General features: G+C 44.7%; 1 protein-coding gene across 5 annotated transcripts in view; it reads left to right on the top strand.

Annotated features, from left to right (window-relative positions):
* tbc1d4 (TBC1 domain family, member 4) overlaps positions 1 to 19,853 on the top strand; it is a 38,511-nt gene that overhangs the window by 9,235 nt on the left and 9,423 nt on the right. For 3 of the 5 annotated variants that reach the window (XM_048239002.1, XM_048239003.1, XM_048238999.1), the window contains 11 exons: positions 882 to 971; positions 2,091 to 2,195; positions 2,901 to 3,033; positions 3,262 to 3,353; positions 3,508 to 3,618; positions 4,312 to 4,434; positions 5,041 to 5,100; positions 10,548 to 10,756; positions 11,359 to 11,511; positions 17,057 to 17,208; positions 17,432 to 17,623. In XM_048239002.1, the coding sequence (XP_048094959.1) occupies positions 882 to 971; positions 2,091 to 2,195; positions 2,901 to 3,033; positions 3,262 to 3,353; positions 3,508 to 3,618; positions 4,312 to 4,434; positions 5,041 to 5,100; positions 10,548 to 10,756; positions 11,359 to 11,511; positions 17,057 to 17,208; positions 17,432 to 17,623 (1,420 nt within the window). The remainder of the gene's footprint in view (positions 1 to 881; positions 972 to 2,090; positions 2,196 to 2,900; positions 3,034 to 3,261; positions 3,354 to 3,507; positions 3,619 to 4,311; positions 4,435 to 5,040; positions 5,101 to 10,547; positions 10,757 to 11,358; positions 11,512 to 17,056; positions 17,209 to 17,431; positions 17,624 to 19,853) is intronic. The other 2 variants (XM_048239000.1, XM_048239001.1) reach the window with 2 other exon arrangements.

Below are 19,853 nucleotides of genomic sequence, written 5' to 3'. Positions count from 1 at the left end.
CAGGGGCTTTGTGTTTGTGTCTCTCTCCTACACACACACACACACACACACACACACACACACACACACACACACACACACGCGCATGTCCGGGGGTGGCAGCAGGGTCCTGTAGGGTCTCTTTGGCCCCTCATGTGATTTCTCACCTAGGCGTGAGCAAACCAGCGCTGCTGCTACCGTACCCAGAATTACATAAGAGACTAACTTTACAGGCCCCAGACAGCGCCCAGTGCTCTTGCCTTGTTATAATATTTACTGAAGGCGTGCTTTTATGTGTCGAGCCCAGAGGAGTAGAGTGCTGCAGTCCTAGCTGCAAACAGGGCCTGGTGGATATCCAATACACCCCCCACCCCCCCCACCACTGGTGTCTGGATTCGATAAATCACTTTCATTTCTCCAGTTGTCAGTGGCCTCTGACCCCTTCACCCGCTGGCCCTCGTCCAGAGCAGAGACCCGTCAGTGGAGGGCGTCCAATGCCCAGCCGTTCAGCGTACATCCCCACCTGTGGAGTTGTATACGTCTTTATGTCATTGATATGCATGTTGGCGAGCCTGCCAGTAAGCTATTTTGCCAGCTGCCAAAAGTTGAGCGAGGAGGGGGGAATATGAAATGCGTTGGTTGCGTCTGGTCATTTAGTGGGTTGCTCATTTATGTGCATGACCTTGGCTTATGTGCTTTTGTGTTGCTGGGTTGGTCCATGGGAGGACGGCAACCTTTGTCATTAGAGCTGCCCAGAGCAGGACATTGTGTGCTTGGGCTGTGATTTCTGTCTGCAACAGGATCAGATTTCTAATTCACTTCATCCTGTCTCTTCATCCCTTTCTTTCTTTCTTTCTTTCTTTCTTTCTTTCTTTCTTTCTTTCTTTCTTTTTTTTGAGCAGGTTGGCCGATTTGAGGTGAACCTCATCAGTCCAGACAGCAAGACGGTAGTGCTGGAGAAGAATTTCAAAGACATTTCGTCTTGCTCTCAGGTTCGCAATGTTCTTCATTTGTTTTGTGTCCAACTGAAGTTGTTTACACTGAAGTTAATCTTTTCTTCTTTTGCCTTTCCTTACACTTCCTTTGTCACCAATATATACAGGCCTCTGTTACTCTGTAGTGCTGTTTAATCAGTGAGGAACAAACTGAATTATTTTAGATGCCCTTACAATTTATTCAAATCTTTCCTGAATACCCTATAAATATAAAGTAAGTAAGTATAAGTATATATACTCTTTTGATCCCGTGAGGGAAATTTGGTCTCTGCATTTATCCCAATCCGTGAATTAGTGAAACACACTCGGCACACAGTGAACACACAGTGAGGTGAAGCACACACTAATCCCGGCGCAGTGAGCTGCCTGCAACAACAGCGGCGCTCGGGGAGCAGTGAGGGTGTGCCTTGCTCAAGGGCACTTCAGCCGTGCCTACTGGTCGGGGTTCGAACCGGCAACCCTCCGCTTACAAATCCGAATCGCTAACTAGTAGGCCACGGCTGCCCCAAAGTAGTCCACGGCTGCCCCCCCCCCCCCCAAAAAAAAGCCCCACCCCCTTCCAACAAACATGATGATTACAGTCATTTGGTGAACTATCAACTCTGAATCACTCTCTCGTGTCTCAACCACAAATTAGATTCCTATTTTTAACCCTTGTCATGTCGATGTCAGTGCTTCTTAGGCAATTAGCCTGAAAAACTAGTGAAGGGCTATAGGGAGCTGTTGGGGTTGGTTTTCAATCTGTTGCTGTTTAAAACATATTAGGATGTGGTCTAGACACACAGGATTGCCACAAGATCAGATAAACATGTATGTACTTCTCCATTAAAAACCTCACACATTTGGTGCTAATTATCATCAGTTGCCCTGGCTTTAGCTGGAAAGCTGGTTTCAGAGTAGTTATTTTTACGCTACAGAGGTGGCCGTACATTTATGCAGGTTATTTTGATTGACAGCCTGGTTACTTAGAGAGTAGTTATAGTGTTCAATGAATTTCATGTTGGAACATTTTTGCATTTTATTCCCCTGAGTGTGGTTATATTATCAGTCTTTTTTATTTCCTCCTTCATGTCTCTACTCTTCACACTGCTCACTCCCTCCTGTCTCTGCACACAGGGCATCAAGCAGACGGATCACTTTGGCTTCATCTGCCGTGAGCCAGTGGAGTCTGGGCCCAGCCAGTATGTGTGCTACGTCTTCCAGTGTGCCAGCGACTCTCTGGTGAGACGCTCGATAATCTCCCACCATCCTCCTCTCCCCCCCCCCTCCTTCAGGCTCTCTGAGGGACTTAATCTATTATTTATGACGAGGAGCAGACAGGAACAAGTGCCCCGGCCCTGTCTGAGATGGGACTGTTACTATTCACTTACTGTTCCCTCTCAGCTGCATCCTCTCTCCTGTGCATACATTGGCTGTGGAGTTATGTTTATTGTACTGTTTACAATATGGCCTAAAGTAGGAGATTTGCGTAGTGACTTGTTTGCTTAACTTGGTTTTATGTTCTTTCCCCTACTATGCCCTAGGGTTTCATGGGCACTGTGAAACATTTACTAGTCATTATCAATGAATTATCACACCCTCTAGATAGCATCACAATAACCTTGTCAATGATTAACGCATGCTAAGGTGTAAAAAGGAGAGTGGATTTGTTTCTAGAAATATGTGAAAGTCATGAAGCAATCAGTTATTTCTTCCGAAATAGCACTGCAGCCATTGTACCTTTAACAAAAATTTGCAGATTGAATTTTGAAAGTCAAGGATTTCTGAATTAAGTGGTTCTTGGGTTCATTTTCTTTACTCAGTAAATTATGAGGTGTGAAATGACATCTCTCCCTCTCTCTCTATCTCTCTCTCTCTTGCTCTGTCTCACTCTCTCTCTGTCTCACTCTCTTTATTTGTTTCTCTGCCTCTATCTCTCTCTCTCAGGTAGATGAGGTGATGTTGACGATGAAGCAGGCCTTCAGTACAGCAGCTGCCCTGCAGAGTGCAAAGACCCAGGTCAAGCTGTGCGAGGCCTGCCCCATGCACGACCTGCACAAGCTGTGTGAGCGGATCGAAGGTAAGAGGGGAGCCAGGGGAACCAGGGGAACCGTTCTGTCTGTTTGTTCAATTTCTCGATTGTTTTTTAATTAAAAATGAAATTAAAATGTATTTAAATTATATCATTAAAATTTCACCTGTGGCTCATTTAGTTGTGTATCAAAAACCTGATTTTAAAAAAAAGTTATACATTTGCTATGGTCTGACCACATATAACTGCATATGACCACGACCTACGTGTGCTCAGGTCTGTACCCTCCAAGGGCGAAGCTAGCCATCCAGAAGTATCTCTCTCAGCTCTCGGATAACGAGCAGGTGGACATTTTTGAGCGTGTCCAGGTAAGAGCCCGGGCCGTAAGTGGAGCACAGCCGAATCAGGGCAGCCAGATGGACGGTGTCCAGTGATTCAGCCGGTGCAGACTTAATGGGTCTTTTGTATGCTGATGTAGTTCATAACGAGTTCTCTGTGTCCGTGTCTGTGTCTGTGTCTCAGAGGATGAAGCCGGCTTCAGATCATGAGGAGAACGAGCTGGTGATTCTCCATCTGAGACAGCTGTGTGAGACCAAACAGAAATCCCATGTGCACATTGGAGAGGCCCCTCAGGTACACACGCACACACACACACACACACACACACACACACACACACACACATTGTTGCAACACGCAAATGCATGCAAGTACGTAAAAGTTCATGCATTCATATTCATACATCAGTATGTGCATGTAGTTTCAGATGCACACAACGGATGTATACACTTTGACACTTTCCTGTGCCTTAAGCATTGTCTCAAAACACTCACACACACACACACACACACACACACACACACACACACACACACACACACACACACACACACACACTCCTGTTCAGTAAATCTCCTGTGTGACCTTCTGCCCACTCTGTCTGACCGTGATAAGGATCAGGTGAACTGGCCTGCCACTCTTCCTGTTTGTTGTATACCTAACTTTCTCTTGCCCTGACAGCTGAAGGAAGTGATTTCCACATATAGCAGCAGACAATTAGAGCTCTCTCTCTCTCTCTCTCTCTCTTTCTCTTTCTTTCTTTCTCTCTCTGCTCTCTCTGCTTTGGACTCTCTGTGCTGGTCTTCCTGGGACCTGTGCTGGCGTATCGCCTCTGAATGAATCTCTTTGAATTCCCCTAACCACATGCCCCACTTTCATTAATCACATACATACGTGGCAGGATTGATAATCACTCTTTTGTTTTTCTCGTGTTTTTTCCCTTCCTCCCCCCACCCTTTCCTTCTATTCATTATGATGTGTTTGCAGAATGCACCCAGCGGTGGGACCTCCGCAGACAACTCGTCCACCGCAGGGCGCTCCAAACTGGACCTCCTGAAGAACAAGGCCCGCACCTCCCTGACCAGCTCCCTGGAGAACATCTTCTCCCGGGTCTGTGCAGCCCTTGTGTCGCTCCGTTCCGTGTTGTCCTGTTCTGTTGTTGTTCTTGTTTGTTCCTCGTCAGGGAAGGGATTTGGGATTGACCCATATTCTGTGTGAGTGAGTGCCTACAGCCACAGTGGCTCGAGTGGTGTGATCATATGATTAATGCCTTTGTCGGGGAGGAGGACGCTGGCAACGTCCCCCACCATCTGCTTATCTGTTTGCAAGTCATTGTCAGTCCCCCCAAAACAAAGCCTCTGAGTCGACAATAACAAACAGATGCAATTCAAATTGTTACTTCAAGAGTTCAATATTGTCTGTGTTTAGAAGAAGAAGCTCTGTCTGCAGATAGCAAAGTCTCCAGTATTGGGATAAAGGATGAAGTGTTTGATAGAAGGGTAACTGTATATGAGGCATGCATAAGCCTTCAGACTTAGTCTTGCCTTGTCACGTTTAGTCTTTAGCCTTGAGGTTTCCAAAGGCAGAATATTTCTCTGTATTTGTGATTTCTGCGAAACCCTTGTGACCTGTGAAATTTATGTGCTGTCCTTGAGCTATGTAGTGTACTTTCTGGAGGCGCTGGTCCCTGACGGTCATTTCTGTTCTCATGCACAGGGAGCCAACCGCATGCGTGGCCGGCTGGGAAGCATTGGCAGCATGAGCAGCTTTGAACGAGTGAGTATCCGCCCACCTTCGTCCAGGCGCCGCAGTGTGTGTGTGTGAGAATACCCAGAACTGCTCCTCTTGCACACACGCACACACACACGCACACACACTCAATACACTCAATAAACGAACATTCCAACCAGCCCACTGAACCAAGTTCACTCCCCTCACTGAATTTAAGAGCTGCATAGATACACACACACACACACACACACGTACATACACACACACATACACACACACAGAGTTAAACTATCCAACCCATGTAAACAAATCTGTTCCCTAGCCTGACATCTCCCAAAGCTCTGTGGCTGCATCCTCAGTCATGAGCATGTGAATGATCTCATGCATGTGAGCAGTCTCTGGACAGGAGGCGTCCATCAAAGAGACCACCCTGTCCAACTGGTGATCTACTACATGTTTTGCAGTGCTAATGCCTGCCCCCTTGGTCAAACACCACACTTGGGTGTGAGAAAGGAAGGAAGAAAAAGGAGAGAGAGAGAGAGGGTGAGCGAGAGAGAGAGAGAGAGAGAGAGAGAGACGACTGCGACAGGGGCTGGGCCCAGAGTTTCCGCTAGACAAAAATGGTGCCGGTCAAAGTGACCGGCAGAGGTTTCGTTTTCCGGACATTTTGATGATATGCCGGTCAAATATCCTATTATCGCTTCTTAATTAGTCAAATTGAGGAAAACTGAAGACAGGCTATGTATCTTAAAGAATGACATAATCAGGTTGTATAGAATGCAACATGTTCATTAGCCTAACTTAAACATGCCTAACAAGATCTAGCCAGTATCTTTTCATGGACAGCAAGAGTCCGCTTCGTTCGTTGTTCTAAAAAGGTATACGTTGTTTGTTGCTGCTACCCACGTTATCTCCATTGGTGACTGTTTAACTTACACAGATGTGCACACACAAGAATGAGCTCACACCACTACCCCCTAATGCTATGCCTCTTTATTTGATAACAATAAATTAAGAAATGTTTCCTATTCTGGGAAATGTTTTGTTTCTTTTTCTTTTGGCCGCGGTTCAATGATAGCGTTTAATTGTGCCAGAAATTATCCGCGGACCAGCAATCTCCTCATCGAGGAGGCCCTAACCCTGCAGATCATAGACAGAGAACGCATAGGCCTACTGTATGCTTTGGGTAAAGAACACTTTGCATGTCCAGTGTACACGGAGAATGACAGTGTCTTGGAGCGGCCGCACCCCCCGCAACTCCCAATGTCACTGATTCTGACAGATACGCCCGACACTTCTGCTTTTTATCTGGTGGTGGTGGAGTTGACCGGACATCTGAGGCTTCAGACGTTACCAATTTATCATCATCCATCGTGTCTGGCCTCTTTTAAGGCTAGTCTGCCTGGGCCTGGCCATGTTTGAACCGCCTCACTCATTTGTTTGTTGTTTAACATGGACGTTTTAAGCGTGTGCTTCCTATTTGAAATGCTGCATAGGCTATGCGTGTTGTTTAATAGCTTACTTTTCAAACGGTAGAGCCTGTTTATTTAAAAACATAGCCAGAGGACGTATAATATAGGCTTACATATTAGGCTAAGGCTTATTCTCAAATTCAGATTGCGTCAGGGGACGGGATTATTAGCCAATTTCAATCGGACAATTTGACCGGAGAGATTTAATTTTGTCGGACATTTCATTTTTTTTCCGGCCAATGTCCGGACAATGGAAACCCTGGCTGGGCCATATTGCCAAGCGCCTGTCATCGCCTGGCAGACGTTTCTCCACACTGATCAGGCAGGCCCCGGGCCCTCATCTTCACCCTGGTGCAGAATGTGTAGTGGGTGTGTGTCTGGGACCCTGGTGGAAGCCTCCCCGGCTGCCCGCCACCCCTCCTGATGGCTCTCAGGGGCCTCCACAGGAGTCCTCTCATGACCCAGACGCCCGTCGGTCCTCAATCTCCTCCTGTCGCGACTGACCGTCCATATGAGCCGCCTCGCTGCTGCTCACAGAGCCATAGATCAGGTTGTGAGATACTGAGACTTGTTCTATTACATGCCTTCTGTCTGCGTCTCACGCTGCCCTCATACAGCATGGCATCAAAGATCTGCATGTTGTGTTTGGGGTAAAAGCTAATGAAGTCAGACATGAATTGCAAAACAGCGCAACACGCCGACTGCTATGAATTATTGGTATGTCTGTGGGTTCAGAAGAAACCTCTAATGGAACCGTAATGGTTGTCTCAACTGCCTGCTCTCTGTAGCACCTCTAGAGTGGAACGGATGATGCTAATGTGTAATTCATGAAGATACTGCATTCATCGGGGGTGGTTTCTCATCCTCTACATAAATGCTGTGGAATAGATCCTGACACTCAGATGCACAGTATCCATACATTCATCTCCAGGAGCACAATCCAGAAATATCTCTCGCTATCTCCTCTCAGTTCTCCGTTTAAGCCATAGCAGGTGTAAGTCGATTTTTTCTGTACTTAAGTAGCTTCACAATCAGGGTAAGCGCTTGACATTATCCATATACACATCTAAGAACATGTATTATTTATCCTTCAACGAATGTAGATTAAACAATATTTCCAAGAAAGTTAAATTTTTAGGCCTTGTGAAACCCTGATTGTGAAAGTAGTGCCCACTTGGTGTGTTTTTGGCCCAGTGTCGCGTACAATGGCTGTATAACGTCAACCAGGCTGCATCCTTGGGGCAAAAATATGGTTTGTGAAAGCTGATAAAAGAAGATAACTGCTTGTTGAGGACATCGCCCAGTGTAAGGAGTGTGTGGTATTCAGTTCACTCCGTTCTGTTGTCAGAATGCCACAGCCACTCTGCAAAGCAGTGATAATCATCATCATCATATTTACATTCTGTATCACGTAGGCTGCTTTTGTTTTACAGTAGGCAAAGGTATATGGTTAAGACATCATCATAAGACACATCACTAAAGTCCAGGTGGAGCTCAGATGGTGCCTTTTACCTCTGCAGGTGAAATAGCACACCTGCGTGTGGCCCTTGGGCTCACGTGTCTCTTGCCTGCTCGCTGTCTGTTTGTTCCAGAACACTAGTCTTTATCTACCATTACTGTTTGTTTTGCCTTGGCCATGCTGTTGTTGGCACCCAGCCTTATGGATTACTTATTTGGACACTGTTCTCGCCTTTGTTTATGGATACCACCAGGAGACTTAGGAGCATAAACTAACTTTAAACCGTCCGGTGTTAAGCAAGGCTGCTCAGGCACTGGCCTAGAAGGAATGAAGTAGGTTGAAGGTAAGCTGACGTCTCCCTTTTGCTCGGCAAGTTAGCAATCACTCACAAACAAACTAGTGTCTCGCAGGGTTTTTACATCCTGAAGAGTGGTTGTTAGGTAGTTTGTCCTTGCTAGCACTGTCAGCAGCATATTTCTTTAGTAGCTAGGTTGCCATTCAAATCCAGTGTTTGGCTTTTGAGCTCAAATATCAATACCCTCAATCACAATCACAGACTGCATCTTTAATATTAGGGTGTCTAGCCCTGATGTCACAGTTGAATTGCTTTGAAATTTGGGAAGAACAGGTGCAGACTGCGCACATGCAGCTCAGATGAAGCTGTTTCCTGCCTGGTTGTGAGAGAGGTGTCTTTGTGGTGAGGGCAGGGCAGGTGTGAGCTGGGGCATAAAATGATTAAAGCTGCCAGAGGCGACACAAACAACCTGGAGCTCACACACACTCTTCCTTTCACAGACTCACTCACAACTCAGAAAAGGTTTTTTTTTTTTCTCGACCATTTTTGCTTTCATTGAGAATTAACACAGACTTTCCACAGAGAGGGAGTGGTAGACATTAGGCAACATTTGCTTAAAGTGTATATGTCAGGTTAAAAAACATTTTTGACAAATGAAGGGACATGAAGCAAGATAGTAGTAATGATTTCTTGAAAAATCAACTTTAAATACAATAGAACAATACAATAGATATTTTTATAACTGAATTTATGAACATTCCAGACACAGTGATGACCTCATAAGAGGGAGTCCAGCAAAGTTGAGCATAGGGGAGAATGGGTTTTAACTGCATTTTCTTTTACACTGATAAGGCCAAAAATGTCCTCTGTGACATACCAGTCAGTACACGATGGGGTGGAGCTCCCCTGAAACTGGTCCCCTTGGAAACAGTGCAGTGCAGCGATAAACGTCCTACGTAAATAAGCATATTTTCAAATATGCATTCAAAAATCTTCAAAATCGAGAGTGCACACCTTTGTGCCAATGTCACGAAGCCACATCTGAAATCTTAGGTCAGTCTGAAAAACGGTCAGCGAGATATGCGTGCCACAGACACACAGACGCTTCTTGCTTTATAGATAGATACTGACTTATATGAATTGATGTTTGAAAGGGATTTGTTAATGTAATTGTCATGCTTTTGGCTGTTGAATTTGGTACACCATGTTTTTTTTTTTTTTCTTTGAAAATCACTCTGCTGAGTTCAAGTTCAAGTCAAGTCAAGTCCCCTGAGTTCATGGCAGACCATGTAGAGCCGCTCTCACCCGCCATCAGCCAAACACATCTCAGTCCCTCAATAAAACCAGCCTGTTTATTTGGATCCCTTCTTCTCTTGCCCTTTTTGGGCCTTTGTGGAGCCTGCTTGTGTGAGTTATGTAAACAGCAGAGTGTGTGTGTGTGATAGAGAGTGAGTGTGTGTTTCCAGTGGCCTGTGTTTCCCCCTGGCCTAAGCCTGGGTCCTAGTGTTCACACTGCTGACTCATAGCAGCAGCGCTGGGTCGGGATGTTGTGCACAAAGCAGGAAACAGAGAGCGCTGCTTTTGGAAGAGAGGAAGTTCTGCTACAAGCTACAGAGGGATGGTAAGGGCAGAAGTGCCTTCCTCTGTGGGTTGTGTAGTAAGCAAGGTTAACGTCACTATTGTTCACCTCCACATAGTGCTACACTGTGTGTGTGGTGTGTGCACGTGCAGAGTCACAGGACACAAAACACATTAGCATACAATAGATCAGAGAGTTTGCACACACAGTCAGACTGGACAGACACACGCTAGGTCCTCACTCTCTGCACTGCTGCTTAGGTCCAGACTGGTTCTAGGGACAGGCCGAAGGTGAGGTAAGAGCTTTCAGGTTCTGTATGCCTCATGGGTAGACTTCAAGGGAAGATGATGTGGCGCTTGACCACAACTTTTGTGAATAGGGTCTCTGTGAAGTGTCAAATTGCAACGTGCGCTCATTGTGGACATGAATGCAACAGAACACTGATTTTGAACTGAAATGCTGCAAACCTTGAACCTGAATGTTACATTGTTATATGAATGTCTCAGTGTTGTGTGAAGGGTAAATATTTTTGAATGTTTTGTTGCTATTGGTTGGTTGTTTTTTGTTTCCTATATAACCTCACACAGACAGACAGGTACTGTACGTGCACAGACACACACACACACACACACACACACACACATTCTTTCTTCCCATCCCGCTGCTAACAGTTGTCTTTGCTCCCAGCAGGACGAGTCTCCCGGAGACTCCCCTCCTGGAACTCCGCCGGGTTTCCTTGACGACGACCCCGAGGCCGCTCCCTTCCGCCGCCGCGCCCACACCTTTAGCCACCCGCCCGTCAAGAAGCGCATCTCCTTCACCGACGCCCAGAGCCACACCTCCAAAGCCCCGCTCCGCCGGCAGCAGTCTGTGGCCCCAGAGCTCCTCCAGGGCAGGTATGTCACTTCCTGCCACATCATTTCCTGTCTGCAGTCATGGGACTCACTTCCCTTGTCACCCATCATGCGTCCGTGACTTGTGTGCTGGTCAGCAGCTGGGTTTAGCTTGAGTCAAGCCTTTGGTGTCTGATGGCTGGATGTCAGCTACTTCGTGAAACCACGATTGCTGTTTTTTTTCTCCTTCTTCACTCTCACTGTGTTGACAGCTTGCAGTCCGATTTTGTTATATACATTTTGTTTTACTACTGAAGTTGATACTGAATACTGCCTGAAGAGAAGTGTTCTCAAAGGTGCAAGTTCCTTGACTTAACATTGAAACGAATGTGTTTGAAGTGAGCAGCATGACCACACCATATACTTACATAGAAGCCTAATGTTCTTATTCTTTTGCTTGTTTAACTTTTTACATTTTCATTTGAATACTTTGTGCCTTCCTGGCTTCATCCCATACAGCACATTACATGCATTGTTTTGAACTTTTTACTAGCACAGTGGACTGAAATGGTTTCTGGTGGTTGATGATTTTGTGAAGCATGACTATGTAACCAATGACTATTTGGTGGCCTTTTATGTCTTTGGTCCCGTGCCCCTCCCCCCAGCCCGATGGCCCCCAGGCGAAAGCGCAGCGTGTCGGAGAGCGAGTCCACCTTCAGCCTCCCTCCCTCCTTCTCCACCCCAAGCTTCCTGAAAAGTTTTTACCAGGGCTCGCTGGGCTCCCTCGGGTCCCTCTCCGACCTCGGGCCCCTCAAGAGGTGAGAGGGGATGGGGCACGATGCTGCCTCATCCCCCCCCAACCCCCAGCTCTGCCAGCGCTTTTTAACCACGCTGAAATGCTGTGCTGGGAAGAGGGTTTGCAGAGACGTGGGTGTGTGGGGTAGGTGTTAGTGGAGTGACAGACATTTTCGTGTGTCCCTGCAGAGATAACCAAAGGTGCTTGCCGTCACTGTGTCCTCTGTCGCTCGTTGTGTAAAAGAATAAAAATAAAAGATCACAGTGGCCCTCTGTCGCTCTGTCACTCTTCTCTTCTCCAGAACGCCACACTGGACTCTCTCTATTAGATTTCATCAGAAGCCAGGACAGAAGCTTGGGGGGAACTGCTCTCATTTACAAAGCCCCCTCTGCTTGTTGTGCATGCCAGTGCTTCTAAACCCTCTACTGAAGCGTTGTTTTTTTCACAGCTCATTCTACTTTTGACCAACGCTCTCACTGTAAAGGGTACTAATGATTCCATGTTTGCAGGTTTGCTTGCTAATCTTTATAGCTTCAAAACTAACATGCTTTTTTTTCACATACAATGATTTATTTCACTTTTGCCAGATTAATTTTGCTAATCAATTAAGTCCTAGATACCAGAAGTCCTGATAGTGCCTCGTTATTAAACTTGCTGAAGAAAGAACAAATCTTACCAATTATAGACCAGTCACTGCAAGAACTGTAGATCTGTTGGATGAAATTGCTGCCATGGGAATAGGCCTGGTGAGTTTCTATGATTGTAATGGAGGAAATCACACTTGAGATGAGCTGATAATTAACTTGGCTTTGTGCCAACTGACATACCATCAACCAGACAGCCTGTAGTACTTTTCCACAAGTCTGATAACTGCTTGCACAAAGCTAAATTGCCATTAAATTCTCCTTCTAGCTAATGCCTATTCAGCCTGGATATCTGTGTTAGGGGTGTGAATACATTAGCACCAGCTGTAGGCTTTCTCACTTGTAAAGGGTAACATTTCCATTTCAAATGTGAACCTACCAGGCTGGTGGTATTCCTTCATTTATTCATTAATTAATTAATTCATTCATTCATTCATTCATATGGTATTTGTCGTGCAGCTTTTAATGCCACCAGACAGGTCACTAATGGAACAGCACAAAGCCGCTGTCTGCGGAATAGGGAAACCGGGTCGACCTTGTAAGTGTTTTCTCCCAAATCCCTGAGCTTGTGTGACACAGGGTTTCCTGATTTATTTATTTTTTTAGACGATTCTTTTTTTATCAGTTTGAGTTGCTGAAATGCCCGTCCTTTTCCCTGAGTCTATAGCTGGGGGAGGTAAACAAGTTAGTTTAATTGGAGCCACTGACAGACATTGTAGGACAAATAAAAGGTCTCCAGGGTTCAGGAACTGTTGTATGGACAACATTGGGCTGGCCCAGCGGTAGCTTCCTCCTGGTCTCTGACAGCTCTGTGACCCCTGGGGTCAGTTGCGTCCTGCTCCACCATCCATTCACATTCCCAAGTCTGAGAGGGCACTTGACCTGCAGGGTATTGGGCCTTTACTTTCCCAAGTCTGAGCGGGCACTTGACCTGCAGGGTTTTGGGCCTTTACTTTCCCAAGTCTGAGAGGGCACATGACCTGCAGGGTATTGGGCCTTTACTTTGTCTGAAATGACCGGTCACATGGATTGGTGGAAACATGCTTATTTTCATCTTTATTCTGAGATGCTTTAGTCTTTATCCAGCTGTGGTATGTTTGATCGTTCTTGGACAGTCTGCCCACAGACTATCTACACATGCTCAGATTATCAAGAAACTATTTGTTGACTCTGTTAACTACTATTTATGGTTAAGGTTCAGGTTAGTGGTTGGATTTGGTTAAAGATATTTAGCAATTGTTCAACAACAATTATACATACTGAAGTCTTTGAGGGTAAACTATCCAAGTAAAATCTTACAGTTTTTCCTTCTACATGCTGTTGCGTGTTACACAAAGCATATCATGAATTTCAAGATGTACTACAACCATAATAACATCTTGAAGGTTTACTGACGTTTCCTATTGACTTTTATATCTGTTTCCCTTAATGACATGCACATTTTTCTCAAGATTTTTGTTGCATGTACAGTTTTCTCTTAACACGTTTTCTCTTTGCAGGTATTTGTGAACTAATGACAAATAGATTAACAACTAGTTTAACAAATAGTTAAACATGTGTTGCCTTTCATGTTATAACTTTGCAGGTGGGATGGTTGGGCACCTTAACAAGTTGATGTCAAAGCACATTCTTACCATATAGAGAATGTCTTTGTGTTCGTGTCTGTGTGTTTTCTTGCTTGCTTGGATCACAGATTACCTGACTGAGTGACCACAGTTCGTCAGACTGAAGAACTGTCTCTCTGACACTGAGATCAGCAGCACCGGAGCGCCACAGGGAACTGTGCTCTCTCCAGTCCTGTTCACCTTGTACACATCTGACTTCTGCTACAACACTGAGTCATGCCACATGCAGAAGTTTTCTGACGATACTGCAATTGTGGGGTGTATCAGGAACGGGTAGGAGGAGGAGTATAGGAACCTGGTGGAGGACTTTGTGCAATGGTGCAAACTCAATCATCTCCAACTTAACACTTCAAAGACCAAGGAGATGGTGGTGGATTTCCGCAGGTCTAATGGCTTCTACATACCTGACGCACCCGACCGGTAGCGCGACAATGTGACGTCAAAATGACGTAGATCTCTCTGGCGCGCCAGGGTTTTGGCCGTGTAACGCGAGGTAGCGCACCACTCATTTTTTTTTTTTTTTTTTCAGACAGCGACAAAGGCGAAACAGGAAGATGGACTAGTTCGAGGGCAAGCGAGTTGCAGTGTTTTGTTACAGTCGTGAATTTTTAATAATTTGCTGGATAAGTTAACAAAGTTACCAGTGAGAGTTGCAACACATGGAATTAAGAGGAAAGAATAGAAACGATTTCTTTTCAAACAAAGGATATCTATTAAGGCCTGAACAAAATCTCTTTCCACTTCAGGAAATTACACAAACTCAGCCAGCTGCTAGCTAGCTAGCCAGCTAACTAAACTGTTTAAATTATTAAAATTTCCCTTGGGATGACTAAAGTACCTATCTATATATCCATCCATCTATCTATCTATCTATCTACCTGTGCACACACCTTGGAAACTACATGATAATGATGATGGTAGTTGTGAATAGTAGCAACCAAAGTCTGAAGTACCATCACAGAGGCTAGCTACTGGTGTTTCTTACTGCAGCTTCTTCTGCTGTGTAAGTAGTTAATGTTAGTCTTTTCACAACAGCGGCACCTCTGTTCAGGAGAATATTGCAACTAGTGTTGCGACCACCACGCGCGAGTATAAATGGTTACGGCGCTTCTGTGACGTCACATTGTCGCGCTACTGGTCGGGTGCGTCGAGTATGTGGGACGTTTAAGCCCACTCTGCTACCAGTCTCCATTGATGGGGTCAATGTCGAGGTCGTAAGCACTTACAAGTACCTGGGTCTCCACCTGGACAATAATCTGGACTGGTCAGCCAACACTGACGCACTCTACAAGAAAGGGCAGAGCAGGCTGTACTTCCTGAGGAGGCTGCACTCCTTCAATGTGTGCAGCAAGCTCCTCAGGATGTTCTACCAGTCTGTTGTTGCCAGCGTCCTCTTTTATGCAGTGGTATGTTGGGGAGGAAGCACAAAGAAGAAGGATGCGTAAGGCTGGTAAGGAAAGCTGGCTCTGTAGTGGGAGCTGAACTGGAATGTGTCACTTCAATATCTGACAAAAGGACCCTGAACAAACTGATCAACATCTTGGACAATGAGTGTTATCCACTCCACAGCACTATTGTTAAGCAGAAGAGCCTGATCAGCTGGAGACTTAGCTCACTGCCTTGCACAACAGACAGACTGAGGAAGTCATTCATCCCCAGGGCCATTGAACTGTTCAATGCATCACTTAAGGGAAGAGGAGAAATAGACTTCTCCGCATAGTCTGTCTGCCTCTTCACCACCTCCATGTCTTGAACTGTCTGTCCACTAGCCACTTTACCATTGTCTTCTGCCTCACTGTTTGCGTGCTTTATTAGCACATATGCAATCTCTGGCTGACATGGTCAAAACTGCACTAAATTGAAAGTGTAGGATCATTATGACACCCTCCGAATGCATGCCAAGTTTCGTGGATTTTCGTTCATGGTGGGCCTTACAATAAAATAATTTATGTGTACATTTAGTGACCGTACACCAACAAGGATTCCCGGGACACTGAAAGACCGGGTACATCCGCGAAACTTGGTGGGCATGTAACCCCACATGGATAGCATGGAACCATCGCTTTTCGTTTTGATCTGTAGCCCCCCCCCTGCTGGACTGGACCCCCCAAAAGGAGGGTAGGGCAGACACAGTTTTCTGTGAATATCTTGAGAACTGTAGGGCCTAGGATGACCCATTTTTTGCGTATGTTTGCCTCCAGGGGTCATGTAAACCCATTCCATATGCACACATGTGCATAAACAGATACACACACACACACACATACATTCACAGTAATCCTACGTATGACACATACTCACACAGTAGACATATATACGCATGCATGCACATGCACACACACAGGCACATAAACAGGCAAGCACATGCACATGCACGCACACACACACACACCCACACACACATAAACATGTACACGCACACATGCACACAATTCAAGAATTTCTCAGAATTATGAACAGGCAAGATGGGGGTGGGGTTGTATAAAATGTATATAACATGTGAAATCTATGAACTAATCATGTTTTGGTACTTGTTGTCTAGCAGATACCAGTGAGAATTGAGTGTGCATAATGCAATTCAGTGAGACAGTTAGAATCATATATGCCTTTCAGCGTGACTTATTTTTGTGGAAAACATGTGCTGGACTGGGCGGCGGTCATATTTTGTACCGCTCTGCGGTACATGTAGTTTATATATAGATATATAGACTTTATTCTTGCACTGTTGCACTGTTTGACTTACTCATTTGCACCATCACCATGACACTCATTCACAAAGAGCACCTTACCTTACCTTATGCACACAGGCTCAGTCCCTGCTTCAGTCATTGCAAGCGCACCTGATTGATTAATCACCCAATATGTGGATACTGTTTTTTAGAATTGATTTAGATTAAGTTTTTATTTAGTATAATTAGTATATTTAGTATATTCTTTATCTTCTACAGTCCTTATTGCTTAGTTGTGTTTTTTATATTATATACTTTCAATTACTTTTTCTGCTGTTAGTGAATGTGTGTGTGTGTATGTTGTCTGTAGGCTACTGTGACCTTGAATTTCCCCTAGGGATCAATAAAGTATCTATCTATCTATCTTGTTTTGGTGTAAGATTTACCTCAAATCTGTGTGTGTGTGAATGTGTGTGTGAGAGCTTGAGAGAGCACTGACATGAGTGTACAGTAACAACCAGTGTCTGTCTGTCTTGTCTGTGTCAGTATTTATTTTCTATAGCCAGTAAATACAACGACCATGTCTGTATGTGCTGTATTGACTGATTGTGTGTGTGTTTGTGCATCAGTAATGGAGAGGGCCGGAAGAGGACCTTGTCGGGCTGCAGCATTGACTCCCTGACAACACCCACAAACACCCCACGCAGAGTCTCCTGGCGTCAGAAGATCTTCCTGAGGGTCGCTACGCCCCTCAACAAACAGGGCTCCATGAACTGCCCAGGTGTGTGTGTGAGAGAGAGAGAATGCATGCATGTACACCTACAGATGACAGACCCACCACTGCTTTTAAGTGTTCAGAGTGGTCATTCTCTATGTATATACAGTATGTATTAATGCATATATGTATGTACAGTATGTATGCATGCATTTTTGTATGTTTATACGTGAATCACTCTTCTCGTTCTCTTGCCCTTATGACCTTGCTGCCTGGGTGACTCTTAAAGACATGGATGTCCGTGAGCTGCTCCCACTGTCTCCCCGTGCCCTGGAGCAGGACCCCCTGTCCCCAGACCAGGAGCCCTTCTCAGGGGAGGGAGGTTGCCGCAGCCCGGCAGAGTATCGGTCCCTGTGGAGGAAGGCCATCCACCAGCAGATCCTGCTGCTGCGCATGGAGAAGGAGAACCAGCGCCTGGAGGGTTAGTAGTCTCACACACACACACACACACACACACACACACACACACACACACACACACACACACACACACACACACACACACACACACACAAAATCTAGGGGTTATAAATGAACCATATGTGTAGCACAGCTGCGATAGTAAGAGTGTCTGAAGCTAGTCGTGTGATGGGAACTCTCGCTTACCCCTCAAGACTCCGCCAACGCAGGCTACAGGCCCACGTGGGCCCGACCAGCCTTGATCAGGTCAAATTTTCAAATGCGATTCCCAAAAACATCAGAGAGTCGGCAAACGCTCCGTTCAAACAGTGACTCCCCACCACTACTCACCTGAGCTGTTTAAAAGTCTAATGAGCCAATGAGCAGCCCGTAGGTAAGCCAACGCCCCCTCTTATGGATGGGATGGAAAATCTTCGTTTCGTCCCCCGGGGGGGCCCCCCGAACCGCAAAAAAAGCAGTTTTTCCTAAATAACTACCTGAACCGTGGCACTGAGGATGAAGAATCTTTTATGGTATGTTGGTCTCAAGGGCCCACATCAACCTGGCCCATAATCACTCATTTGTAATTTGCACCCCCCCGGTAAAAAATGAAAATGCAATATTATTCTGCTTTAATCGCCCCTATCTTCAGTTAAGATGTTCAGAACTGCACATACTATTGGTATTAGAACGGCCGATACATTTCAAATTCAGTAGGATTAAAAGAGAGCCAAATATTCATCATCATCATGGCTGCATTTCCAGTATTGGCGATAAGTAGTCGTTTGTCCACTAGATGGCGCATCGTTGCAGTGAGACGTAATTTTGTTGGAAGTTAAAAGTGGGTTGGAAAAACAATGGGCGCTTCCTACAAGGACTGTAGTTTACCGCAGAGAACATCTAATAAGGATAGGATGATGTTCACATGAAATGTAATTACAGTGCATGAAAATGCACTGTTCTGTTATCCAAAGTATTCTTCTTCTTCTTCTTCTTCTTCTTCTTCTTCTTCTTCTTCTTCTTCTTCTTCTTCTTCTTCTTCTTCTTCTTCTTCTTCTTCTTCTTCTTCTTCTTCTTCTTCTTCTTCTTCTTCTTCTTCTTCTTCTTCTTCTTCTTCTTCTTCTTCTTCTTCTTCTTCTTCTTCTTCTTCTTCTTCTTCTTCTTCTTCTTCTTCTTCTTCTTCTTCTTCTTCTTCTTCTTCTTCTTCTTCTTCTTCTTCTTCCCACCAAATTTCTGCCTCTAATTCAGCTTCAACCGTTTAACGTAGAAACTTCGTTCAAACTTTGTAACATAGGTCTTGAAAAGGACACTTGAGGAATGTATTTTTCACTTTTGTAAACTTTATACTTTTTGAGATATTAACAAAAAACAAGCTTATTTTTCCCCATAGACTTTACATTAGCACTATGACATCACAATGGACTAATTAACTTGATTTGCACCTGTATCAACTTCCAGCTGCTCAACTAGGACCCATCAAAGGGCCAGTTAAACTGATTGCACCTGTATCAACTGCTTTCTGCTTAACTAGGCCAACTCTCTGTGTCTCTCCATTCTACAAGGATATAAGGCACATTCCATCCAACTTTCTATCCATTCATCCTCTTCAAACCATTCACTCATCCACCCATTAAACTATCCATTAAACAATCTGCCTATCAACATCCATTCAACTTTCTGTCTATCAACATCCATTACACTATCTACATTCAACTTTTAAACTATATACTCTGTCTCAGGCTTTAAGCATACAATCTGGCTCTCTTAAGACTACTATTTCCTCTGCCCACAACTGTTTCAAAATAAATGTCCTCACTACAATAATTTACTATTAAATAATTTAACTATTTAAACTACTCAACTATTGAACCGTTCAGCCATTTCAACTGTCAGTTGTCAACTGTTTCCAAACAAAAGTTTGTTTGGCATTTTATGTTAATATACAGTATGTTTATATTTTCATGCACTGGTTATTTCCTCGAAATTACATTTTCTAGTTCCCATTTCTTCTTGAAGCCGAAATAAATCTGAGAATGTTTATCGGACATGCTTGGTTTTTACTGCAGGTACGTTAATCTTATAATATCAATAAGGACCTAGGTACAATAATGTTACCGTTAGCGTTGGTTGAGTGATGGAGGCCAATTTGATTGCATTTGTAGAAAACTATAAATCGCGGTTATACCAAACAAATTGATAGCAGCACTGTAATTGTATCTTTCGACTGTCATTTGTTGCAAGTGCTACAAAAA

Source organism: Alosa alosa, chromosome 3, assembly GCF_017589495.1.
Source record: "Alosa alosa isolate M-15738 ecotype Scorff River chromosome 3, AALO_Geno_1.1, whole genome shotgun sequence".
In the NCBI taxonomy this organism is placed as follows: domain Eukaryota; kingdom Metazoa; phylum Chordata; class Actinopteri; order Clupeiformes; family Clupeidae; genus Alosa; species Alosa alosa.
This window is presented reverse-complemented; position numbering and strand designations above follow the sequence as displayed.